At 44.1% G+C, this 25644-nt stretch overlaps 1 protein-coding gene across 1 annotated transcript; it reads left to right on the plus strand.

Annotated features, from left to right (window-relative positions):
• Positions 1-1577: 1577 nt before the first annotated feature.
• LOC105482220 (MANSC domain containing 1) lies at positions 1578-25644 on the plus strand. The gene is made up of 4 exons (XM_011742230.3): positions 1578-1834; positions 8147-8469; positions 13544-13684; positions 21404-25644. The coding sequence occupies exons 2-4, from the start codon at positions 8247-8249 to the stop codon at positions 22333-22335; spliced, it is 1296 nt and encodes a 431-aa protein (XP_011740532.2). The 5' UTR covers positions 1578-1834; positions 8147-8246; the 3' UTR covers positions 22336-25644.

Consider the following 25644-nt stretch of genomic DNA (forward strand, 5'->3'; position numbering starts at 1 on the left):
TGAAAACAGGTTCAGGCCGGCTCGGTGGCTCAAGCCTGTAATCCTAGCACTTTGGGAGGCCAAGGCGGGCAGATTGCCTGAACTCAGGAGTTTGAGACCAGCCTGGGCAACACGATGAAACCCTGTCTCTACTAAAATAGAAAAAAATTAGCCAGGTGTGGCGGCATGTGCCTGTAGTCCCAGCTATTCCGGAGTCTGAGGCAGAAGAATTACTATAACCAGGGAGGCAGAGGTTGCAGTGAGCCGAGATCGCTGCACTCCAGCCTGGGCAACAGAGCGAGACTCCGAGACTCTGTCTCTTAAAAACAAACAAAACACAAAACAAAGGAAAAAAAACAGGTTCATTGTATTAAAGCACTGAATATGAAGTTTCTAATAATGGAAAGGTCTACTTAGTAACTAGCATGGATTACCCCATGTAGAGAGATTCAAAAACTGATAGCTCTACACCCTGAACCCTGAAGTGTATATCATCTGTAGAGATAAAACACCCTTGCATATCAGTCCCTTGTTGCATCAGGAAAATCACTGCAATGGGAAATTACTCTGGAGTTTCCTTTTCTTTGGTAACTCTTTCAAACCTAGCTTTAACAACATTGTAATTTAAGAGTCATCTTTTGGTTACAAGTAGAGTTAGTTCTACGCAATGGACCTTTGTTCACAAGCATTCTCAGTCAACATAATCCTCCTGTAGTTATTGGTTAAGACTAGGGTGTAGCTGTTGGGTGTACAGGCCTAGACTTACTTGCAACTGCATAGCACTTCAGGTCTGCAAGCTCTTTCAAAACAGAGGTGAAGATACTGTCAAAGGTTAGACCATATGACAAACTAAGTGTCAATGGTTTAGTAATGTTGCATTTGTGTGTTTATGGAGGTGGGGATGGAGCCAGCAGTAATTTAGAAACTTCCACAACCTATGCCCTATGCAGTTGTTTTCCATTCATTCAGTCAACAAAAATATTTTAGTTAAATATTTACTGAGTGCCTATTGTGTACCAGACACTATGCTGTTAGGTATACAGTTTTAATATATGTTACAGACACCAGCATTTTCACCATTATTATCCTATCTACAAACAATAAATCCTGCAGAAAGCCAAATACCTTCGCTGAAGTGTGTGTGGAACATAATATTTAACTCAAGAATTGCCATCTTTAATTGAGGATTCCATCCTCCCGTTATGGAAAGAGGATTCTCAGAACTATGCCAATAGGATGCACCGTAAGCTCTTGAACATCAAAAAACTGCTATCAGTGGTTGCCTCTGCAGAGGGAGACTAGGAGACTGGGGTGCGAGGGTGAGGGGTAGACTTGTCACTGTGTATATTTTTGTACTGTTTGACGTTTTCCCCACGTGCAATTATTTTAGTTTGCGCGGGCTCCGGCCTCCGCCAGGCAAGGCTCACCTGCAGACCCTCGGGCCACCAGCAGGGAGGCACGCACTCCTCCTCGCAGCGCGCCCAGCCGGGGGTCAGCGGTGTGGCTGAGCTGGCGGGGAGCGCGGGGCTGGGGGGCGCTACCTCCCTGTGGAGCTCAGCGCTGGGGCCGGGAGCCCGGAGCCTCCGCGGGGAGGGACGCGCTAATGTTGCCGGGAAGCAGCTCCGGGTTGCAGGGCAGGAACGTGCCCTTCCCCCGCGGTAAACTTTCCGTCGCTGCGACGGAAGCAGGAACTTGCTAACCACAAAACCCGCCAGGCCGGTGCGGGAGCTGCGGAGCATCCCCTGCGGTCCTCGCCGAGACCCCCGCGCGGATTCGCCGGTCCGTCCCGCGAGCGCGACAGAGCTGTCCTCGCACCCGGAGGGCAGCAGGGGCCCCGGGGCCCTCTCGCCTCCAGGTAAAAGGGTCTCCCCAATACCCACCCCCGACCGGCCGCAGGCGACGTCACCACCTGCGGAGAGAGTTGGTCCCCTCCTTTCCAGGGGCCGAGGCTCCTTCACGCACACCCGAGCATCCGAAGGACCAGCTGGGGCCAATAAGGGCTGAGCAGGATCCTTGAGTCGCTGCAGTATTCCAAAGGCGACCTCTAGGCGCGCTCAAGGCACCTGCCATAAATGGCTCTGTCTCTGCGTTGACATCAGAAGGAGAGGCAGAAGAATAGCTCAGTAGGCAACACGCATTTCCTCAAAGGAAGATAAAATGTTCCCTGTTTTCTTGTAGTACTGTATTCCTTATTGAAACTGCTAATTGTCTAATTCGCTGTAGAGTGTGTGTGTGTGTGTGTGTGTGTATACAGTTATAAGCATCTTGGTAAATTATAGTGTGCTGCAAGATGATTTCCAATGTTTGAACTAGTTATGTGCGAGTAAGTTTTAGCGACTCTTGTATGCAGGCGTTAAAACTCAGGGGCATCCTCTCTCACCCACCTGTATCCTTTTCCCCTGTCGTTCAACAAGATTCAACTCGACTTAATGGATTAGAAAACGTCACTAACCTAATACTGCTGAGGTATTCTCTTTAATGATATAAAACTGTTAAACACTTCTCTCAATGCTGCATACTGAAAACAACTCCTGCCCCATCTCCTTACATAGTTCAGGTTTCTTTGCAAACGCTTGAAAAGAGGCTACATTAGAATCCATTCAAAATAAAGTATTGGCCTGGTTTTCTCTTGATTCTCTAGAGGCTTGCAAAATATGGCAGCGTATTAAGTACCTTGGCCAGAATTATTAACTTGGGGAGTCCATGATAAGGTATCCATGGATAGAATTCAGGATGTCTGTGAACTTGGGTGGAAAAATTTATTATTTCACTGACTTCTGAAATGGAATGTAGGCAAAAGCCACAGTAGAAAGTATTAGCAGTAGCTATGATTTGCCCCTCGTAAATATTGCTGATATTTTTGTATCACATGACTTGTTGCACATATTTCAAAATATTATTTATACTTAATACCACGTCAAAATTATGGCAGTTATTAGATGACCACTTGTTACTTAATAGGTTAATAAAGAAGCACATATTATGTCCCACAACTTTTTATAAGTTTTAACTAAAATGAGGATAATCATAGGATCTGTAAAGATTAAATAACATGATATGTATAAAGTGCTTAGCATAGAAACTGGCATTTCAGAAGCAATAAATGTTACTATTTTACTGTATACAGAATGTTGACAAACAGCAAGAGAGGTATTAGACTTGTGTTTTGTTACCATATACTGGTTTGTTTCTGGGATTTTTTTTTAACCATTTTTTAAAACTAAAAGTCCATAGTTCGCATAATGTTCACTCTGTGTGTTTTACATTTCTATGGGTTTTGGCAGATGTTCAATAACATGTATCCTCCATTACAATAGTATACAGAATAGTTTCAATGGCCCAAATATCCCTTGCACTCCACTGATTCATCCTCCCACTCCTGTTCTCCTGGTGACCACTGACCTTCTTACTGCCGCTGTAGTTTGCCTTTTTTAAAATGTCATATAGTTAGATTCATATCTCTTCACACTGGCTTCTTTGACTTAGGAATATGCAGTTAAGATTCCTCCATGTCTTTCTGTGGCTTGATAGTTCATTTATTTTTATTACTGAATAATATTCCAATGTATGGATGTATCTCATTTTGTTTGTTCATCTGTTGACTGGCATCTTGGTTGCTTTTAGTTTTTGGCAGTTATGAATAAAGCTACTATAAATATTCTAGTGCAGATTTTTGTGTGGACATAAGTTTTCAGTTCATTTGAGTGAATACATGGGAAGACAATTGTTGAATTGTACCGTAAGGCTACATTTAGCTTGGTAAGAAACTGCCAAACTTCTCCCAAAGTGGCTGTACCATTTTGCATTCCCCAACAGCAATGAGTGAGCATTTCTTTCTTTCTTCTTTTTTTTTTTTTTTTTTTTTTTTTTTTTGAGATAGGGTCTCATTCTGTTGCCCAGGCTGGAGTGCAGTGGCACGATCTCGGCTCACTGCAACCCCCATGTCCCAGGTTCAAGTGATTGTTCTGCCTCAGCCTCCCAAGTAGCTGAGATTAAAGGCACCTGCCACCACACCTGGATAATTTTTGTATATTTTTTAGTAGAGACAGAGTTTCATCATGTTGGTCAGGCTGATTGCGAACCCCTGACCTCAAGTGATCCGCCCACCTTGGCCTCCCAAAGTGCTGGGGTTACAGGTGTGAGCCACCGCGCCCAGGCAAGAATTTCTGTTGCTCTATGTCCTTGTATTTGGTATTGTCCAATTTTTTTGATTTTAGCCATTCTCATAGGTGGGTAGTGGTATCTTGTTTGAATTTACAATCCCCTAATGACATATGATGTTAGATATCTTTTCATATGCTTATTTGTCATCTGTATCTCTTCCTTGGTAAGGTGTCTGCTCAGATCTTTTGTCCATTGAGTGTTTTCTTATTGCTGACTTGAGTTCTTTGTATGTTTTGGATACCAGTCCTTTATTACAGGGTTCCCCAACCCCTGGGCCACAGACCAGTACCTATTAGGAAATGGGTCACACAGCAGGAGGTGAACAGTGGGACAGAGCAAAGCTTCATCTGTATTTACGGCCACTCCCCATTGCTTGCATTACCACCTGAGCTCCGCCCTCTGTCAGATCAGTGATGGCCTTAGATTCTCTTCAGAGCACAAACCCTATTGTGAACTGCGCATGTGACGGATCTAGACTGCACACTCTTTATGAGGATCTAATCCCTGATGATCTGTCACTGTCTTCCATCACCCCCAGATGGTACCGTCTAGTTGCAGGAAGACAAGCTCAGGGCTCTCACTGATTCTACATTATGGTCAGTTGTATAATTATTTCATTATATATTATAATGTGATAATAGAAATAAAGTGCAGAATAAATACAATGCACTTGAATGATCCTGAACCATACCCCCCCACAATCCCGTCCATGGAAAAATTGTCTTCCATGAAACTGGTCCCTGGTGCCAGAAAGGCTATGGACTACTGCTTTATCAGATATGTGTTTCACAAATATTTCCTCAAAAAACAAACAAACAAAAAAACTCAAATATTTCCTCCAAGTCTGTGGTTTATCTTTTCATTCTCTTTAACAGTATCTTTTGTAGAGCAGAAGTTTTTAATTTTAATGAAGTCCAACATCATTTTTTTCTTTCATGGAGTGTGCTTTTGGTATTGTATTTAAAAACTCATCACTTAAGCTAAGGTCACAAGGATTTTCTTCTGTTATTTTCTAGAAATTTTATAGTTTTATATTTTACATTTAGGTCTGTGATCCATTTAGAGCTAAATTTTGCAAAAGGTGCAAAGTATGTGGCTAGATTTATTTATTTATTCATTTTTGCAAATGGATATCCAGTTGTTCCAATACCATTTTTGGAAAAGACTGTCCTTTCTCCATTGAATCCCCTTTGCTCCTTTGTCAAAGATCAGTTGACTGTCTTTGTGAGGGTCTATTTCTGGGTTTACTATTCCATTCCATTGATCTATTTGTCTATTCTTTTTTTAATACCATACTTTTTTTTATTACTGTAGCTTTACAGTAAGTGTTGAAGTCAGGTAGTATCAGTCTTCCAACTTTGTTCTTTAGTGTTCTGGACTGTTCTAGGTCTTTTCTGCATTTCCATGTAAATTTTAAAATCAGTTGGTTGATATCCAAAAAATAACTTTGGGCTTTTGATTAAGACTGCGTTAAATGTGTAACTCAAGTTGGGAAGCACTGATATCTTAACAAAATAAAGTCTTATCCATGAACATGTAATATGTCTCTATTTATTAGCTCCTTTTTGATTTCTTTCACCAGGATTTTGTAGGGACATTCTTTCAATATAACTGGCTTCTTTTGGAATCCTACATATTTCATTTTATGCGTTTTTAAATACGTCTTGCAAAAGCTTCCTCAGACTATCAAAGGGGTTAATAAACAAAGGTTAAAGAAGTAGTAATTCTCCTCTAAGCTATCATTCAGCAAACAATTTGTATTCTGCAAATGTGGAGGTTGATAGGTGAGGATAATTTATTATATTGTCTTGCCAGTTTAACATTTATTTTTCCTAAAAGAACCAGCATCTCAATAGAGTTGGCATTGTACATAGTGTGACTTTTGTATTTTCAAGGCTGTCAAAAAGAAAATCTACCCCTAAAGTTTCCTTTAACTGAGCCAGAGTATTACTCCTCCTGACTGGCTAATTTCTAGAATAGATTATTAGAGTTATCTAACTCTGGTTTGGTACTTCTTAAGGAGAAGCAGCAATAGAAAAGACTGTCTCAGTTTCCTCATTATAAAATGAGGAAAATAATAGCTTTTTTTTTTTTTTTTTTTTTTTTTTGAGACGGAGTTTTGCTGTTGTCACCCAGGCTGGACTGCAGTGGCGTGATCGTGGCTCACTGCAACCTCTACCTCCCTGCCTCAGCCTCCTGAGTAGCTGGGATTACAGCTACCCGCCACCACACCCAGCTAATTTTTGTAATTTTAGTAGAGATGGGGTTTCACCACATTGGCCAGACTGGTCTCGAACTCCTGACCTCAGGTGATCCGCCCGTGTGACTCGACCTCCCAAAGTGCTGGGATTACAAGCAGGAGCCACTGCACCCGGCCAATAATAGCTTTTTTGCAAGGTTGTTGTATTAGGATTCTCCAGAAGGACAGAACTAATGGAAGAGCTATACACACACACACACACACATACACACATATATATATATGTATATATATATGGGAGTTTATTAAGTATTAACTCACACAATCACAAGGTCCCACAATAGGCCATCTGCAGGCTGAGGAGCAAGGAATTTCAAAACTGAAGAACTTGGAATCTGATGTTTGAAGGCAGGAAGCATCCAGCTCAGGAGAAAGACACAAGCTGGGGCCGGGTGTGGTGGCTCACGCCTGTAATCCCAGGACTTTTGGAGGCTGAGGCAGGCGGATCATGGTCAGGAGAACAAGACCATCCTGGCCAACACAGTGAAACCCCGTCTGTACTAAAAATACAAAAAAATTAGCCGGGCGTGGTGGCATGCGCCTGTAGTTCCAGCTACTCGAGAGGCTGAGGCAGGAGAATCACTAGAACCGGGAGGCGGACATTGCAGTGAGCCGAGATCGCGCCCCTGCACTCCTGCCTGGCGATAGCGAGACTCTGTCTCAAAAAAAAGAAAAAAAGATATAGCCCGGGAAGCTAGGCCAGTCTCTCTTTTTCACGTTTTTCTGCCTGCTTATATTCTAGCTGCACTGGCAGTGGATTTGGTTGTGCACACCCAGATTAAGGATGGGTCTGCCTTTCCCAGCCCACTGACTCAAACGTTAGTCTCCTTTGGCAACATGCTCACAGACACACCCAGGATCAATACTTTGTATTCTTCAGTCCAATCAAGTTGATACTCAGTATTAGCCATTACAGTTGATATAAAGATTAAAGATGGTAATAAATTAATTAAAGAGTAATAATTCAAAAGAGTAGTAAATTCCTTAGTATAATGTCTACCACTTAGTATACTGTCACCTATTTTTGTTTTTTAAGTTTTTTTTGAGACACGGTCTCACTTTGTCACCCGGGCTGGAGTGCAGTGGTGTAATCACGGCTCACTGCAGCCTCAATGTCCTGGGCTCCAGCGATCCTCCCACCTCACCCTCCCAAGTTGCTGGAACCACAGGCATGCGCCACCATACCCAGCTAACTTTTTGTATTTTTAGTAGAGAAGGGGTTTCACCATGTTGCCCAGGCTGGTTTCGAACTCCTGACCTTGTGATCTGCCCGCCTCAGCCTCCCAAAGTGCTGGGATTACAGGCATGAGCTATTACCATGCCTAGCCCCTAGTAGATGATTTTAAAATGCTGATTGTTATTACTGAGAAAGGAAATATGCTTAAACCTATTACTACTGCTTCATCAACGACTAGAAATGTGTGCCCTCTCTGCTCTGAGTTAGAAGAGGGAAGGATTGTAGAATTCTGAGGCAGGCCTACTGTCTATACCTGTTCCTTCATAAGCATTGTCAGCTTTTAAGCATTGATGAGGTAGTATGTTTGTTTATGCATATTAGTTATTTGCCAAATGTTTAATGAAAAGTTGTCTTAAATTTACTAAAAGTGAAACAAAAAGTACTTGTTTCTTTTCTTCTCTAAATTGTATGTGGATCCTTTTCATTGACTTTAAGGAAATGAAATGTTTCTTCCCTTGTTTGTTAAAGAAACAAAACTCATTGATGATTTTCCATTTTTGTTCTAGAGAGAAATTTCGTCATCTGTGCAACTTTCTTAAAGCAAACTAAGACCAGAGGGAGGATTATCCTTGACCTTTGAAGACCAAAACTAAACTGAAATTTAAAATGTTCTTCGGGGGAAAAGGGAGCTTGACCTACACTTTGGTAATAATTTGCTTCCTGACACTAAGGCTGGCTGCTAGTCAGAATTGCCTCAACAAGAGTCTAGAAGATGTTGTCATTGACATCCAGTCATCTCTTTCTAAGGGAATCAGAGGCAATGAGCCCATATATACTTCAACTCAAGAAGACTGCATTAATTCTTGCTGTTCAACAAAAATCATATCAGGTAAAAAGTGGTTTCTTGGCAATCCTTCGTTCCATATGTTTTGTGGCTTCAGTAGCTGGGGGATGTGGCTGAATAACTTATACCAGTGATTCTCAACAGGGTATGAATGTCAGTGACAAAAACACTGGAGAATTTTCTACAAGTGTGCCCTCCCATCCCCTAAGCTGAGTCCAAGTTATTGATGAATGTATGTATATATCCGTCAGGTGACTGGGTACACAAGAGATTGAGAATCACTGGTGTTATATCCCAACCGGTATCTTGAATATTGAAAACAAAAATCCTATTGAAATGGTTAGCTGCCGTCAGCATGGAGTATTGGAATACAGTGTGATATTACAAAGAAAATGTTAACAGAGAAAAGGAGTTGAGAGAAAAAATAGAATTCTTATCTCATGGGAAAATCAGCATTTGATCTTTAAGTTGGAAGCATAAAACCTCCACTTTGTCTCTTTCCTTGGAGCTGATGGCATAGGATAAGTCAAAAAAAAAAAAAACAACCACTGACTACTAGGTAACTGCAGCTTCTAGAACTCTAATGGAATGGGGAATCATTTAGTCTGACCCCTTTTCATGACACCGGAGGAAACTGAGACCCATAGGTTTGAACCAGGCCTTTGCACATTTTAGGATTTATTTATTTATTTATTTATTTAATTTTTTTTTTGAGACGGAGTCTCACGCTGTTGCCCAGGCTGGAGTGCAGTGGCGCGATCTCGGCTCACTGCAAGCTCCGCCTCCCGGGTTCCCGCCATTCTCCTGCCTCAGCCTCCTGAGTAGCTGGGACTACAGGCGCCCACCACCGCGCCCGGCTAATTTTTTGTATTTTTAGTAGAGACGGGGTTTCACTGTGGTCTCGATCTCCTGACCTTGTGATCCGCCCGCCTCGGCCTCCCAAAGTGCTGGGATTACAGGCTTGAGCCACCGCGCCCGGCCACATTTTAGGATTTAAATCTTGAAACTGAAAAGAGAAGTATACTGTGTATCTTAGTAAAACAGTGGTCTTTTTTCAATTTTACTTATGACTCTGTCCGAGTTCTCTAAATGAAAAAAACTAAATTTATTGAGTACTTAATACTTTACTAGTTGCTAGAGAGAAAACACTGAATAAGATGGACAAAGCTTTGCTATCAAGGAGCCTAGAAAAGCTAGTGAATGGCTGGACATGGTGACTCATTCCTGTAATCCCAGAACTTTGAGAGGCCAAGGCAGGAGGATTGCTTGAGACCAGCCTGGGCAACATAGCAAGACCCTGTTCTCTGTAAAAAGTAAAAAATTAGCCAGGCATAGTGGTGCATGCATGTAGTCCCAGCTACTGGGAGGCTGAGGTAGGAGGATCATTTGAGCCCAGGGGGTTGAGGCTACAGTGAACTTGTTTGTTTGTTTGTTTGTGATGAAGTCTCACTCTGTTGCTCAGGCTGGAGTGCAGTGGCGCAATCTCGGCTCACTGCAATCTCCGCCTCCCAGGTTCCAGTGATTCTACTGCCTCAGCCTCCCCAGTAGCTGAGATTACAGGTGTTCACCACCACACCCAGCTAATTTTTACTATTTTCAGTAGACACGTGGTTTCACTATGTTGGTCAGGCTGGTCTTGAACTCCTGACCTCAAATGATCCTCCCACCTTGGCCTCCCAAAATGTTGGGATTACATGTGTGAGCCACCGCACCCAGCCTGCAGTGAGCTTTGATCGAACCACTGCCCTCCAGCCTGGGTGACAGAGCAAGGCCTTGTCTCAAAAGATGCATATTTGATCTTTGTCTCCAGTTCCTGGCACAGAACTCCTAAAGACCTTGGAATTTCCCAAGTGATGGGAGCATGTCTTTGGTTATTCATAACCAACCCCTTTCAGCTATACTTGAGTTTGGGCTAGTGAGGCTTCACCTCGGTGGAGGAGCCAGAGATTGAGTTCAGTCACAGTGGCCCATGACTTAATCAATCATGCTTGTGTAATGAAACCATCATAAAAACCCCTAGATGATGGGGGATCATCCAAGTTGGTGAACACATCCCAGTGTCAAGAGGATTATGCACCCCAATTCCCCAGGAACAAAGTCTCCTGTACTTGGGACTTTAGGAGCCTCTTTTGGCTGTTCATTTGTATCCTTTATTATAAAACATAATAGTAAATACAGCATTTTTCCTTAGTTCTTTTTTTTTTTTTTGAGACGGAGTCTCCCTCCGTCACCCAGGCTGGAGTACAGTGGCACGATCTCCGCTCACTGCAAGCTCTGCCTCCCAGGTTCACGCCATTCTCCTGCCTCAGCCTCCCGAGTAGCTGGGACTACAGGTGCCCAAAGCCAGGCCCGGCTACTTTTTTGTATTTTTGGTAGAGACGGGGTTTCACTGCATTAGCCAGTATGGTCTCGATCTCCTGACCTTGTGATCCACCCGCCTCAGCCTCCCAAAGTGCTGGGATTACAGGCGTGAGCCACCGCGCCCGGCCCCATTTTCCTTAGTTCTATTAGTTGTTCTTACAAATTATCAAATCTGAGGGGGTAGGATCAGGGAATCCCTGAATTAGTAGTAGCCAAGTCAGACAGAAGTGTGGGTGACCTGGAGACTTGATACTTGCTACTGGCTTCTGAAGTGAGGGCAGTCTTGTGATGCTGAGCCCGTCATCTATGGAGTCTGATGCCAGCTCTGGATAGTTGGTGTCAGAATTGAACTGAATAGTAGGATAGGTGGTTATTGCTGCAAAATGGTGTGGAGAAGACACCGTATACTTGCTGTCAGGAGGAAAAATCCCTTCGATGGTCTCATTGAGCAGTGCGTTTTGGAACACTTTGTGCAAGTAATTTACGGAAATGACAGAGGTTTAATTTACATTTCGAGTTTTTCTTTAAATGTTGACATCGACATGTATGTGAAATAGAAAGATCACCTGCAAGCAGGACTGAATACTGTAAGTGTGGGTATTTACAGGCATCAGCAAAGCCCTGCATTTCTCCTCAATTCTAAGAAATGAGGGTTTGCTGTTTTATTCTATAAGCCGAAGTCCTATTACTGCTTTGCTACAAGCAGAGGTACTTGGGACCTCAGTTAATGGATCTCAAACATTTTCCTCACTTACTGAGAAATGGTTTCACCACTGAGGGTTCAAAAGGCACTATGATATCTTGATGATACTCTAGAAAAATATACATAACACGATGGCCACAATATCTTGCATACAATTTTGAGGCTTATGGACCCTCCCCTTTACCTAAGTGCTAAAAAGAAAGGTATTTCTGGTATCACATTGTTGAGAAAGAAAAGGCAGGAGTACTCCTGTTATTTTCCAAGTAATGGGGATATGACATGATAAAATTCCTGCAGAGGCTAACTAAATCTTCCTTTCCATCTGGGGAGTTGGAGTCGATCTCTCACCATTACCTGACTAGCACCAGTGGTGGTGATGGTCGACAGAGCGTGTGTTTTTAACAGTTAGCCTATGTGCCTCTTAACCTTTAACCTGACCAGGGATATGCTGACCTCCCAAAGGTGTGAGACTGTACCAAATGGAGGACAAAATCTAATCTAGGCCATGATAAATCGAGAGTTTCATTTCTGTTGGACACAAAAGGAACAGAAAAAGAAGCCAGCGCCTAGGTGCAGTAGCTCATGCCTGTAATCCCAGTACTTTGGGAGGTTGAGGGGGAGGGACTCAGCCTAGGCAACGTAGTGAGACCCTGCCGCTACAAAAAACAAAAAATTAGCCAGGCATAGTGGTGCACGCTTGTAGTCCCAGCTACGGGGGAGGCTGAGGTGGGAGGATTGTTTGAGCCCAGGAGGCCAAGGCTGAAGTGTTCCGTGATTGTTCCACTGCACTGCAGCTTGGATGACAGAGCAAGACCCTGACTCAGAAAAGAAAAGAGACCAGAAATTATAGTTAAGAGTGAAAAGTGAGGAAGGAAGGAGCATAGAAAAGCAAACATGATAAGGAGAGAGGGGAAATTGGAAGAAAAACACAAAGAATGGTACAGATAAAAATTAAAGGATAGATTGTATTCCTTATACCACTCAGATCCTGTGTGGAAGGAGCCATGATAGCGATAATAATTTACTGACTCCACTCATGACTTTATTAGGCATCTGAGATGCTTTCAGAATCCAAGAGATGGCCAGGTGCGGTGGCTTACACCTGTAATCCCAGCACTTTGGGAGGCCAACAAGGGCAAACAGCTTGAGCCCAGGAGTTCAAGACTAGCCTGCGCAACATAGAGAGACTCCATCTCTACAAAAAAATACAAAAAAATCCGGGTGTAGTGGCTTGCATCTGTGGTCCCAGTTACTCGGGAGGCTGAGGTGGGAGGATCTCTTGAACCTGGGAGGTGGAGGTTGCAGTGAGCTGAGATCATGCCACTGCACTTGCACTTCAGCCTGAGTGACAGAGCAAGACGTTATCTCAAAATAAAAATACAAATAAAAATAAATCCCAGTTTTGTAAGCAACACGTAAAGCATTGTGGGCAGGGGCCAGCGGAGCACATGCCTCCTTCTCTCCATCAGGCCTGCTCAGGGTGTGACCTTGGCCACATGAGTGTCAGATGTTTGGTGCTAGAATGCTGGCCCTGGCATCCACAGTGAACACCAGTGTGTGTTGTCTTCTATCTTCATAGCACATCAGTAGTCAGGGCTTGATGATGGCAGAGTGGTCAAGCTTGTGGGAGCACTCTTCCCAGGATATTTGGGCTACCTCTGGAGCCACAGTGTCTTGGGCTGCTGGAGGTGAGTGACATGCAGGGGTGTGTGTGTGTGTGTGTGTGTGTGTGGTTGTGGTTGTGGACACCTTTCAACCCTGCCTTCTTGGCCTTTAAAGACTTTGCTTTGACTTGGACTTTAGGAGGGACAGGAGCTTCCTTCTTCGCCTTCGGTGCCATCTTATGGAAAAAAAAAAGCTAAACCCAATGTCTTTTAAAATTGCCTTAAGCGACTAAACTAAGGAAAAGGAAATGATTCAGCGGTCAGCAAACAAGTGAACAAAATGAACAAAAGTGTTTGTGTTGGACTCCATAATAAGTGAAGCTTTTCCTGCTTGCCCTACTCTTTAGAAAATCTCATTTCAAAATCATGCTTATGAAACCTTTCATTGCAGGGGACAAAGCATGTAACTTGATGATCTTCGACACTCGAAAAATAGCCAGACGACCCAACTGCTACCTATTTTTCTGTCCCAATGAGGAAGCCTGTCCACTGAAACCAGCAAAAGGACTTAGGAGTTACAGGATAATTAGAGGTAATAAAAGCATTATACTTTTTCTTTTGTGATTGGAATAACAAGACTGTGGTTTATGGAAAGATTTTCTACAAGAGTCTAAATAAAACTACCAGAAAGGGTCACAAATACTGAGACATAACAGAAAATCTCATGATTGGAAATTCAATTTATTAAACCAAAATTTGATTTCCAATGAAAGGCATGGTAGTATTTGTTCTGGTTTGTTTCTGTTTTTACCTTTATGAGATAAAAGGCATACAAACCTTTTATGAAACATTTCTGAAGCACGTCTTTAGAACAAGGTCTGCAACACTGGAATAAGTATACAGGTCTCCAGGGTGACTGTTTTGAAAGGGTGAAGACTCGTGTTAATATAGAAAGTTCTAGTATATTTGTTATTAAGTTCCCATTATAATCACATTATCTGAAATCAAACTTGTTTATGGCCATATCACCCTGAAGGCACCCAATCTCATCTGAAATCAAACTCACTGGATTTTATTGTCTAGACCTGAAAGGAAATTCATTCAAGAGATATTTATTAAACATTTACCACGTGCCAGATTCTCTGCAAAGCACTAGAAGTACAGTCTCCACGTTCATGGAACTTACATATTAATTCAGAATGGAAAATGAATAGCAAAAAAATTAATATAATTACTGGGATATGTTTTGCTGAGACTTTGGCTTGTTAATTTTTCAAGTTGAAATAGTTTCAATATCAATTTTTCTTTTTTTTTGAGATTATCCATATAAAAAAGGTGAAAACAAATATAATGTTGCTTAAGTAATTCTGTGGACCCTTCATAGACAATATTTGCATAAAATCAGAATTACAGAATTTAGTGGGGTTTTTTGTTGCTGTTTGTTTTGTTTTCTTTTCTGAGACGAAGTCTCGCTCTGTGGCCCAGGCTGGAGTGCAGTGGCGCCATCTCAGCTCACTGCAAACTCTGCCTCCCGGGTTCACACCATTCTCCTGCCTCTGCCTCTCGAGTAGCTGGGACTACAGGCACCTGCCACCACACCCGGCTAATTTTGTTTTTGTATTTTTAGTAGAGACAGGGTTTCACCGTGTTAGCCAGGATGGTCTTGATCTCCTGATCTTGTGATCCACCCGCCTTGGCCTCTCAGAGTGCTGGGATTACAAGCGTGAGCGTTATTGTTGTTTTTTGAGACAGAGTCTCACTCTGTCGCCCACGCTGGAGTGCAGTGGCGCGATCTCAGCTCACTGCAACCACCTCCTCCCATGTTCAAGCAATTCTCATGCCTCAGCCTCCCAAGTAGCTGGGGTTACAGACACCCACTACTATGCCCAGCTATTTTTTTTTTTTTTTGTATTTTTAGTGGAGACAGGGTTTCACCATGTTGGCCAGGCTGGTCTCAACTCCTGACCTCAGGTGATCCACGCTCCTGGGCCTCCCAAAGTGGTGGGATTAAAGGCATGAGCCACTGCACCAGACCTCAATTTTTCTTTTATTTAAATTTTAGAAAGTTATCATCATAGTCTTGATTTTTAACATTCTACTCGTTCATTTATTCAACAAATAACAAATATTATTTAGCATCTTCTATGTGCCAAGTACTTTCTATGCCCTAAGGAAACAACACTTAACATGAAAAACAAGGTTCTGGCCAAGTGTGGTAGCTCATGCCTGTAATTCCAGCACTCTGGGAAGCGGGAGGATCACTTAAGCCCAGGAGTTCGAGACCAGCCTGGGCAACATGGTGAGACCTCATCTCCACAAAAACTTTAAAATATTAGCCAGGCATGGTGGTGTGATCTTATAGTCCCAGCTACTTAGGAGGCCAAGGTAGGAGAATTCCTTGAGCCCAGGAGGTCAAAGCTGCAGTGAGCCGTGTTCGTGCCACTACAGTCTAGCCTGGGTGACAGAGTGAGACTCTGTCTCTAAAAAAAAAATAGGAAAACAAGATTCTCCCTTCCGGAACTTATGTTTTAGGGGAGAGAGACAATAACCATAATAAATAATCGGCTGGGCGCGGTGGCTCACGCCTGTAATCCCCGCACTTTGGGAAGCCAAGGCGGGCAGATCACAAGGTCAAGAGATCAAGACCATCCTGGCTAACACGGTGAAACCCCGTCTCTACTAAAAATTCAAAAAATAGCCCGGCTTGGTGGCAGGCGCCTGTAGTCCCAGCTACTCGGGAGGCTGAGGCAGGAGAATGGCGTGAACCTGGGAGGCAGAGCTTGCAGTGAGCTGAGATGGCGCCACTGCACTCCAGCCTGGGCGACAGAGCGAGACTCCGTCTCAAAATAATAATAATAACAATAAATAAATAATCAAGAAAAATATAGTCACAAGTGCTATGCAGATAATTGAGACAGGACAGTAGAATAGTCAATCAGTAAGTAAAGATGTAACCCCTAAACTGAGATCTGAACAGCGAGGAGCCAGATGTGAGGAGATCAGGGGAAGACCTTCCGGGTCTAAGGTCCTCAGGCAGAATGGTTTGGAGTGTTTGAAAAACCAACACTCCAATCCCAGCTGGTTGACTCATTGTGAAATATGTAGAGAGTGATATGCAAAACGGCAGGGAGGGCCAGATCACATAACATCTTGTAAGTCATAGGAGGGAGTTTTTTTGTTTGTTGTTGTGGTTTTTGCGACAGAGTCTCACTCTGTTGCCCAGGGTGGAGAGCAGTGGTGCGATCTCAGCTCACTGCAACCTCCACCTTAGGAGGGACGTATGCCACCACTCCTGGCTAATTTTTGTATTTAGTAGAGACAGGGTATCACCACATTGGCCAGTCTGGTCTTGTACTCCTGACATCAGGTAATCCCCCCACCTCAGCCTCTCAAAGTGCTGGGATTATAGGCATGAGCCTCTATGCCTGGCTGGGAGTTTTTAGGTGTGTGGTGGGAAGCTGTTGGGAGTTTTATTTTTATTTTTTTGAGATGGAGTCTCACTCTTTCGCCCAGGCCGGAGTTCAGTGGTACAATGTCGGTTCAATACCACCTCTGCCTCCCAGGTTCAAGTGATTCTCCTGCCTCAGCCTCCCAAGTAGCTGGGATTACAGGCAAGCATCACCACGCCTGACTTTTTTTTTGTATTTTTAGTAGAGATGGTCTCACCGTGTTGGCCAGGCTGGTCTCAAACTCCTGACCTTCTGACTCACATCTGTAATCCCAGCACTTTGAGAGGCTGAGGCGGGCAGATCACGAGGTCAGGAATTCGAGACCAGCCTGGCCAACACGGTGAGACTCCGTCTCTAATAAAAATACAAAAATTAGCCGGGTATGCTGGCATGTGCCTATAATCCCAGCTACTCGGGAGGCTGAGGCAGGAGAATTGCTTGAACCCAGGGGGCAGAGGTTGCAGTGTGCCGAGATTGTACCACTGCACTCCAGCCTGGGCAACAGAGCAAGACTCCATCTTGGGGAAAAAAGAAAAAAAAAAAAAGGTGATTTCTCAAAGCTCACCATAGATGCCCTCTTGGGAATGGACAGTGACGCAGCAGCAAAGTGGAAATGGAAAGACTGGTTAGGAGGCGCAGGTGAGATCTGGGTGAAGAAACAGGGAGTGGCGGGCGAGATGGAGAGATGGACATATGGGCTGTTCCGAAGTAGAGCTAACAGGACCTGCTGGTGGTGTGGGTCTGGGGGACCAGAACAAAAGAACCGTCAAGGCCAAGTCCTAGTTTTTGCCTTGAGCATCAGATGAATGGTGACCCCATTTGCTGCATTGGGGGAAACTTGAGTGGTTTTAGGGTGGTGGAATGGGATCTAGGTGGAGTGGAATCTAGGGTTCTCTCTTGACTGCCTTAAGTATGAGGTGCTTTGGGGAATGATACTGCCCAGGGTGCGTGCGTGTTGACGCTGCTTTGCCCCCTAGCTGAGGCTGTGTCTGAGTTTTGTTCATGTGCCAGGGAAACCTCATGTGTCAAACATCCTCTCAAACAGGAACACGAAGCAGAGTATTGTGTAAATAAATTGTTGTTAGGATATGATGATAGAAATTACAGCTGAATTTGTTTTCTAATACTTCTGGAGTGTTGTTGCTTTTGTAATGCACATATAAAAGAGCATGTATGGGATGAAGATCCTTGCCAATGGAAATGGGAAAAAAGGGAACTTGGCATGTGCATCAATCTTCTTAGGGCAAGTGTGAAGGTTAACGAAGTGAAATTAGAATTAAACGTTCTTGTGGTAGCCACCAGGGGGCGTTGCCAGCCCCTGAGCAGGTTGATGGACACCTAGGGGCAATGTGGCACCAACCCCGGACGTAGTATTCAAAGGACTGTTTATATCTACAGGATGTGTGCAAGTTGTGTTTGTAATTCTGTTTATGAATCTGTCCGTGTTGATGAATTCATATTACCCCATTAAAAATGAATTATCTGCCTCCTGCCTGGAGTGAAATTAAATATAGATTATCTGTTTGGTGGTTTGTTTCCGAAGAACTCTATTTCTTTTTCTTTTCTTTTCTCTTTTTTTTTTTTGAGGCAGTGTCTCACTCTGTTGCCCAGGCTGCAGTGCAGTGGCGTGATCATGGCTCACTGCAGCCTCCACCTCCTGAGCTCAAGCAGTCCTCTCCATTCAGCCTCCCAAGTAGTTGGGACTACAGATAATGCACCACCATGCCAGGCTAATTTTTTAAAAATTTTTGTAGCAATAGGGGTCTCAGTATGTTGCCCAGGCTGGTCTCAAACTCCTGACCTCAAGCAATCATCCCGCCTCAGCCTCTCAAAGTGCTGGGATTACAGGCATGAGCCACCGTGCCCAGCCTCTATTTCCTATATCCCATTGACTAATATTTACAGACGAAGAGTTTGAAAGATGACAGTGGATTCTGTTCATTCTCTAAAGCCATTGCAGTTTGGTATTTAATCTTTTATTGTTGTTGTTGGCAGCTTCATGACATGTCATTTTTACCAAGGACTGGAAGAATAGGATAATTCAGACATAGAATAAGTTGGGAGTCTGTTTGCTCAGCTGGGGTCCAAGTAATAGTCAGTCTCTCATTTTTCAACTCAGTGAAGTCGTTTGAAAATAAAACTCCAAAGAGGAGTTAAGTTAAGGGTGCAGAGCTGCTGTGCAGCTCCCTTTGTGGCTCATCTCTGCGTGACTGAGAGGAAGCGCCATGCCCCAATGGCAAACATGAGTGGGTGAGGCGAATGGAGCAGGTGTGGAGGATCCCTGTGTGGTTCTAGGACCTCTGCCAACAGAAGAATCTTATCAAGAAGTGGGACTGGCCCTAGCTGTGCTTTATTTATGAGCTTGCATGCTTGAGAAGGAAAACAGCTGTTTTGGCCATTCTTGTCAATGGCCATATTTAAGTTCTGATTTCACACACATCACAGAGTGTTTACTTAAACCGTCTTTTTCTTTTTTAACTTTAAAATGAATTATAGGCCAAGCATGATGGCTCACACCTGTAATTCCAGGACTTTGGGAGGCCGAGGTGGGTGGATTGCTTGATTCTAGGAGTTCAAGACCAGCCTGGGCAACGTGTCAAAACTCTGTCTCTACAAAAAATACAAAAAATTAGCTGGGCATGATGGCATGGCACTGTGGTCCCAGCTGCTCAAGAGGCTGAGGTGGGAGGATCACTTGAACCCAGGAGGTTGAGGCTGCAGTGAGCTGTGTTTGTGCCACTGTACTCCAGTCTGGGTGACAGAGCAAGACCCTGTCTCAAATATATATATATATATATATTTTCAAATATACTTCATTTGACCCAAATTCTATTTTACAGTAGAATACTATATCCTAGAGTAGATGTCCACCAACTTTTTCTGCCAAGGACCAAATAGTATTTTAGACTTTTCACACCAGGACTTTAGGTTTTGAAAGACAGAAATTTAAATTTTGTATACTTTTCCTGTGTCACACAATATTCTTTTGATTACTTTTCAGCCATTAAAAGAAATGTATAAACTGGCCAGGCATGGTGGCTCACCCCTGTAATCCCAGCACTTTGGGAGACTGAAGCGGATGGATCACCTGAGGTCAGGAGTTCGAGACCAGCCTGGCCAACATGGTGAAACCCCATCGCTACTGAAAATACAACCCAGGTGCAGTGGCACGCGCCTGTAATCCCAGCTACTCAGGAGGCTGAGGCAGGAGAACCGCTTGAATCTGTGAGGCAGAGGTTGCAGTGAGTCGAGATCATACCACTGCACTCCAGCCTGGGCGACAGAGCGAGACTCTGTCTCTAAACAAATAAAAATTTTTTAAAAATGTAAAAACCATTCTTAGCTTGGAAGTCATACAACGACAGATGGCAGGCCAGATTTGTCCATCAGGCCATAGTTTGCTGAGCCCTGTTCTAGATGGATGAATAAGTGACAGTGCAAAGAACCTCTCAGAGGGGTAAGGCTTAGAGAGTAGTCACGAGATGGCATGAATCCGAAGCTGCCTCTGGATCCATTTGTAGGAAAGAGGAGACTGAGGACCAGTTTGGAAACTGGCATGGAGGTGAGTTGAGGAAGGAAAAGGACAAGAGAGCAAGAGTGAGTGGACTGAGAGATGCCAGGACATTCCTCTGCTTCTTTCCTTGTGTTTTCTGCAGTTCTAGTCTACGTGAGATGGTTAGCCTAGCAGCAGTGATACATGGCAGTTCACCTGGTCATTGCCTGCCCTTGATTGCTTGAACAGCCCTTTCCACTTTGAGCTGTGATCAGTGGGGTGTGTGATCAGGGGCACAATTCTGAGCTTCCTGGAGCAGGAGCAGGATCTGGGACTGGTTTCTCCCCAGCAGGCATTGGGACTGTATGGATTTCTGCTCTCTGTGTCTGTAGTGTGGTCATCATGATTTCAAATATTGGTCCCATCGTCCTCATGACCTACGACATTGGCTCCAAAATTCGAATCTTTGAGAGTCCAAGTGAAATCTCCCAGATAGCCTCGGTCCTCGGAGCACAGTGCTGGAACCATACGTCTCTGGTTTTTGTTGTCATTGTCCTGCTGCTGCTGTGGCCTCAGTGCTCAGAGGGGAGACCAGACCCTGCCTGGCCCCTCCTCTTCCTCCCTGTCAGAGACACATAACAGGGATTCTGCTCCCTCTCTCCTGCTCTATCGCCTCTTTTCCCACGGCTTCCACTTACCTTCCTTGCCTGTCCCATGCCCCCACTGAAATCTCCCCTGATGATTACTTGCTTCCCAATTGTCATCTCAGTCTTAGTTGGTATGTCCTGCAGAAACCCACACCTTCCCCCACATTCTCCCTGCCAGTCTTTCCTGCTCAGGTCACCCTCCGGCCCACTTTTTTCCCTGGCCTTGACCCCTTAGGAAGATGGAGAACCCTCTCCATCTTCCTAAGCCTCTTGCTTCCCTGCTGAGCCCCTCCGGCTTCTCCGCTGTGCAACTCCCACCTTTTCCTTAATTTGCCTGGTCCTCCTCCACACATTTCTCTTATCTTCTGTCCTTTCATGCTAGAAATAAACCATAGCATCTGGTGGAGAGGCGGCGTTATCAGATTCTCATTTAGCAATTTGTGTTTTCCCATTTTGCACACATTTCGATGAAATGTCAAGTATCAACGGTTTGGAGATTTGTTTAAGAGATAGGATCTCCCTGTGTTGTCCAGGCTGGTCTTGAACTCCTGGCCTCAATCCATCCTCCTCCCTTAGCCTCCCAAAGTGCTGGGATTATAGGTGTGAGCCACCATGCCCAACCGGTTTGGGGATCTTTTGAACAAGCTGATATGTTTATATTTTTTAACTTACCTTAGCATGGAGTTATATAAGCCCTCCTTTTATTTTCCACATATTTTCAGATTTTCCATCTTTGACCAGAAATTTGCCAAGCCAAGAGTTACCCCAGGAAGACTCTCTCTTACCTGGCCAGTTTTCACAAGCAGTCACTCCTCTAGCCCGTCATCACATAGTTTATTCAAAGCCCACCGATATCTCATGGAGAGAGACACTTTCTCAGAAGTTTGGATCCTCAGATCACTTGGAGAAACTATTTAATATGGACAAAGCAAGTACCCAGCTCCTTGTTTATAAAGAAAAAGGCCATTCTCAGAGTTCACAGATTTCCTCTGATCAAGAAATAGCTCATCTGCTGCCTGAAAATGTGAGTGTGTTCCCAGCTACAGTGGCAGTTGCCTCTCCACATACCACCTCGGCTACTCCAAAGCCCGCCATCCGTCTACCCACCAATGCTTCAGTGACACCTTCTGGGACTTCCCAGCCACAGCTGGCCACCACATCTCCGCCTGTAACCACTGTCACTTCTCAGCCTCCCACGACCCTCATTTCTACAGGTTTTACACGGGCTGTGGCTACACTCCAAGCAATGGCTACAACAGCAGTTCTGACTACCACCTTTCAGGCACCTACGGACTTGAAAGGCAGCCTAGAAACGATACCGTTTACAGAAATCTCCAACCTCACTTTGAACACAGGGAATGTGTATAACCCTACTGCACTTTCTATGTCAAATGTGAAGTCTTCCGCTACGAATAAAACTGCTTCCTGGGAAGGTAGGGAGGCCAGTCCAGGTCGTTCCTCCCAGGGCAACGTTCCAGAAAATCAGTATGGCCTTCCATTTGAAAAGTGGCTTCTTATCGGATCCCTGCTCTTTGGTGTCCTGTTCCTGGTGATAGGCCTCGTCCTCCTGGGCAGAATCCTCTCGGAATCACTCCGCAGGAAACGTTACTCAAGACTGGATTATTTGATCAATGGGATCTATGTGGACATCTAAGGATGGAACTCAGTGTCTCTTCATTCATTTAGTAACCAGAAGCCCAAATGCAGTGAGTTTCTGCTGACTTGCTGGTCTTAGCAGGAGGTTGTATTTTGAAGACAGGAAAATGCCCCCTTCTGCTTTCCTTTTTCATTTTTTTGTTTTTGTTTTTGTTTTTTTTTCTGAGATAGAGTCTTGCCCTGTTGCCCAGGCTGGAGTGCAATGACACGATCTCGGCTCACTGCAGCCTCCATCTCCTGGGTTCAAGCGATTCTCCTGCCTCAGCCTCCTAAGTAGCTGGGATTACAGGCATGTGCCACCATGCCCGGCTACTTTTTGTATTTCTAGTAGAGATGGGGTTTCACCATGTTGGTCAGGCTGATCTCAAACTCCTGACCTAGTGATCCGCCCACGTTGGCCTCCCAAAGTGCTGGAATTACAGGCATGAGTCACCACACCCAGCCCCCTTCTGCTTTATGTTTGGTTTTTGAGGAGGAGTGAAGTGGGAACCAAATCAGGTAATTTGGGGGTAATCTGTCTTTAAAATATTCTCTGAAAACAAAGCTCTACCTAAAAATTTGATTGGCTTTTATGCAAAGAAACAGTTTAGGACAGCTAGGTTCCAATTAATTCACATTCTTGGTTCCAGATAAAATCAACTGTTTATATCAATTTCTAATGGATTTGCTTTTCTCTTTATATGAATTCCAATAAAACTTATTCCAGAGGTAGTTCCTTCCAATTAAATATTTGAATAAATCTTTTGTTAGTCAGTAATGTTCTTGTAAGTAGCATGTCCAGCTGGATAACTTTCCATTTATTTCCACTAGCAAAATGATTATGTGAAGAAAATATGTGTTCCACGTTAAAATGACAAACCCCCTTTTTCTCATCAGTGAGCAAAGAGCTTCACTTGGGAGCATTCTAGCAGAATGTTAGCCTACATGGAGACAGTGGTAAGTCAGCTCTGATAAATGGCCAAATCCACTTGGGATCTGTTCTAGTTAACTTTTTAAAGAAGTATTATAGACATTTTCTAAAGTTGTACTAAGTTAAAAATGTACCAATATTATTTTATATCCTTACCTAAATTGACCAGCAGTCAGTTTAAGCTTAATGTAGAACAACATTGGAAATAATAACTAGCACTAAGATTGATGCTGCAATTTTTACTGGTTACCAATTAAAATTTCTGAGAAAGGCTTTTAATAAAGTTTTCCAGACAAGTTACAGATGAGGCAACAAAGAGTCCAGAAGTCCCGTGGGTCAGTTTGACACCTCTTTTCTCTGGACTTCAATACGGTTATCTGTAAAACAGGACATTTGGTCCCGTCCAAGTGTTATCAGAGTTTTTACAGATAAAAATGGAATTCAGATGCGAACTTAATACAGTGAGCACTAGAGGGCAGTAGCCGGTCAGTAAGTACAGCAATTAAGACAAATGCAGGAAATGACAGAAAAGGCTTTTCTTCTCCTTCCTCCTCACCTCTTCCTTCCTCCTCATCTCCTTCCCCTCTGCTCTCCCGGTACCCCTCCCCCATTTCCCTGGTTTACACTAAGCTCATAAAGTACATTAAGAGTGTACATTAAAGTACATTAAATAATACTTTTCTTATATTTTCCAACTTAACAGCTTGACACAAATCTCCAAGGGGTTTACATAAGCTTTAAGTAGGTTGAATAAATAAAACCTTGAGTCAATTTAATCTAACAAGTATTTATTGAATATCCGCATCTAGGCCAGAATCAGATTAGTAACCAAGTGCCTTGGAATTTTAAAATGTCTCCTCTCTTTATTAATGGATTTAGTGAGTGGAAATAAGGCTTTCTGTGGTGGTTTATAAAGGTATTTTCCTGGCTCTCTTGGAGTTCTCTGTCCACCTTGCTGCAGCCTTTGTTGTGATGGAGAGACCACACAGCAGCTGTCCAGATGAGTGATGCTACAGGCCCAAACTGGCAGTGGCTGTGAGGATGTAGGTTGTAGGGGGACATCTGGAGTGGAAAGAGTGCTCTTCTCACACAGCTCTGTCTACTTACTGCCCCTAGGACAGTGGGCGCAACGGTAGCAAGGGCCGTCAGGGTAGAGGAATCCCTTAGAGGAATTCAGCAGTGACTAGTGTGGTCAGCCTTTCAGACAAGGCCCATTGAGTTATGAGCCCCATCCTTTGGTTTGTAGAAAGAGAAGGTGGCAGCCTAGAACAGGTGAGACGAGGAAGGTCCTTCTGCTCAAACATACTCTCTCCATATTTTACCAACACGATACTGACCTAGTTTAAAAAGCTACTCCTGGCCAGGTGCAGTGGCTCACACCTTGTAATCCCAGCACTTTGGGAGGCCGAGGTGGGTGGATCACCTGAGGTCAGGAATTCAAGACCAGCCTGGCCAACATGGTGAAACCCCATCTCTACAAAAATACAAAAATTAGCCAGGCATGGTGGCGGGCACCTGTAATCCCAGCTACTCGGGACGCTGAGGCAGGGCAATCACTTCAGCCCGGGATGGGGAGGTTGCAGTGAGCTGAGATCATGCCATTGCACTCCAGCCTAGGCGACAGAGTAAGACTCCATCTCAAAAAAAAAAAAAAAAAAAAGCTACTTTTAGCCAGGAACACAGCGGCTCACATCTGTAATCCCAGCCCTTTGGGAGACCGAGGTGGGAGGATCACTTGAGCCCAGGAGGTCGAGGCTGCAGTGAGCCATGATCATGCCACTGCACTCCAGCCCGGGCGACAGAACGAGAGCCCATCTAAAAAAAAAAAAAAAAAAAAAAAAAAAAAAAAAAAAAAAAAAAAAAAGCTGCTCTTAAAAAACCTGAGGACTCCTGGATGAATACTGCTGTGTGCCTGTTTCTCAATTACCCCTGGCCTGAGCAAGGCACTTTCGGAACTCTTTGGTTCCCAGTCTGTGGTGGACGCTACCGATCACCTGCCCCGCAGCCAGCTCCAGTCCCACTCCTGCCTCATTTGTTACAGGCTGGAGGTGCCAGGTTCAGGGAGGGACTTGTGACCCAAGTTTTAGCTGAAAGGAAACCTACTAGGGGCTTCTAGGAGAGATTTTCTTGCTTGTAAAGAGAAGGCTGCAGAAGGAGAAAAGCTCTTTTTGCCCACATCCCCTTATTTCATGGTTGGGATGCTGACCATGTGAGGACTTGGTCGTTGGAGCTATGGTGGCCTCCCTGCCATGATGAGGGGAGAAGGCACTGCCACACTGAACGTGGCACTGGGTACAGGAAGAGTCCTGTCCGGGATGCCTTGGTTAATTGACGGGACAAACCCTGGAACTGCCAACTTCCATCTTGTTCTGTAATAATAAATCTCTAATATTTGTA

This window comes from Macaca nemestrina, chromosome 10 (genome assembly GCF_043159975.1).
Source record: "Macaca nemestrina isolate mMacNem1 chromosome 10, mMacNem.hap1, whole genome shotgun sequence".
Classification (NCBI taxonomy): domain Eukaryota; kingdom Metazoa; phylum Chordata; class Mammalia; order Primates; family Cercopithecidae; genus Macaca; species Macaca nemestrina.

Bases quoted from the DNA above. Each gene is read 5' to 3' on its own strand.
- LOC105482220 (XM_011742230.3), top strand. From the start codon at position 8,247: ATGTTCTTCGGGGGAAAAGGGAGCTTGACCTACACTTTGGTAATAATT. The intron at 8,470-13,543 runs GTAAAAAGTGGT...CTTTCATTGCAG, and splicing joins TTCAACAAAAATCATATCAG to GGGACAAAGCATGTAACTTG. The intron at 13,685-21,403 runs GTAATAAAAGCA...ACATATTTTCAG, and splicing joins GAGTTACAGGATAATTAGAG to ATTTTCCATCTTTGACCAGA.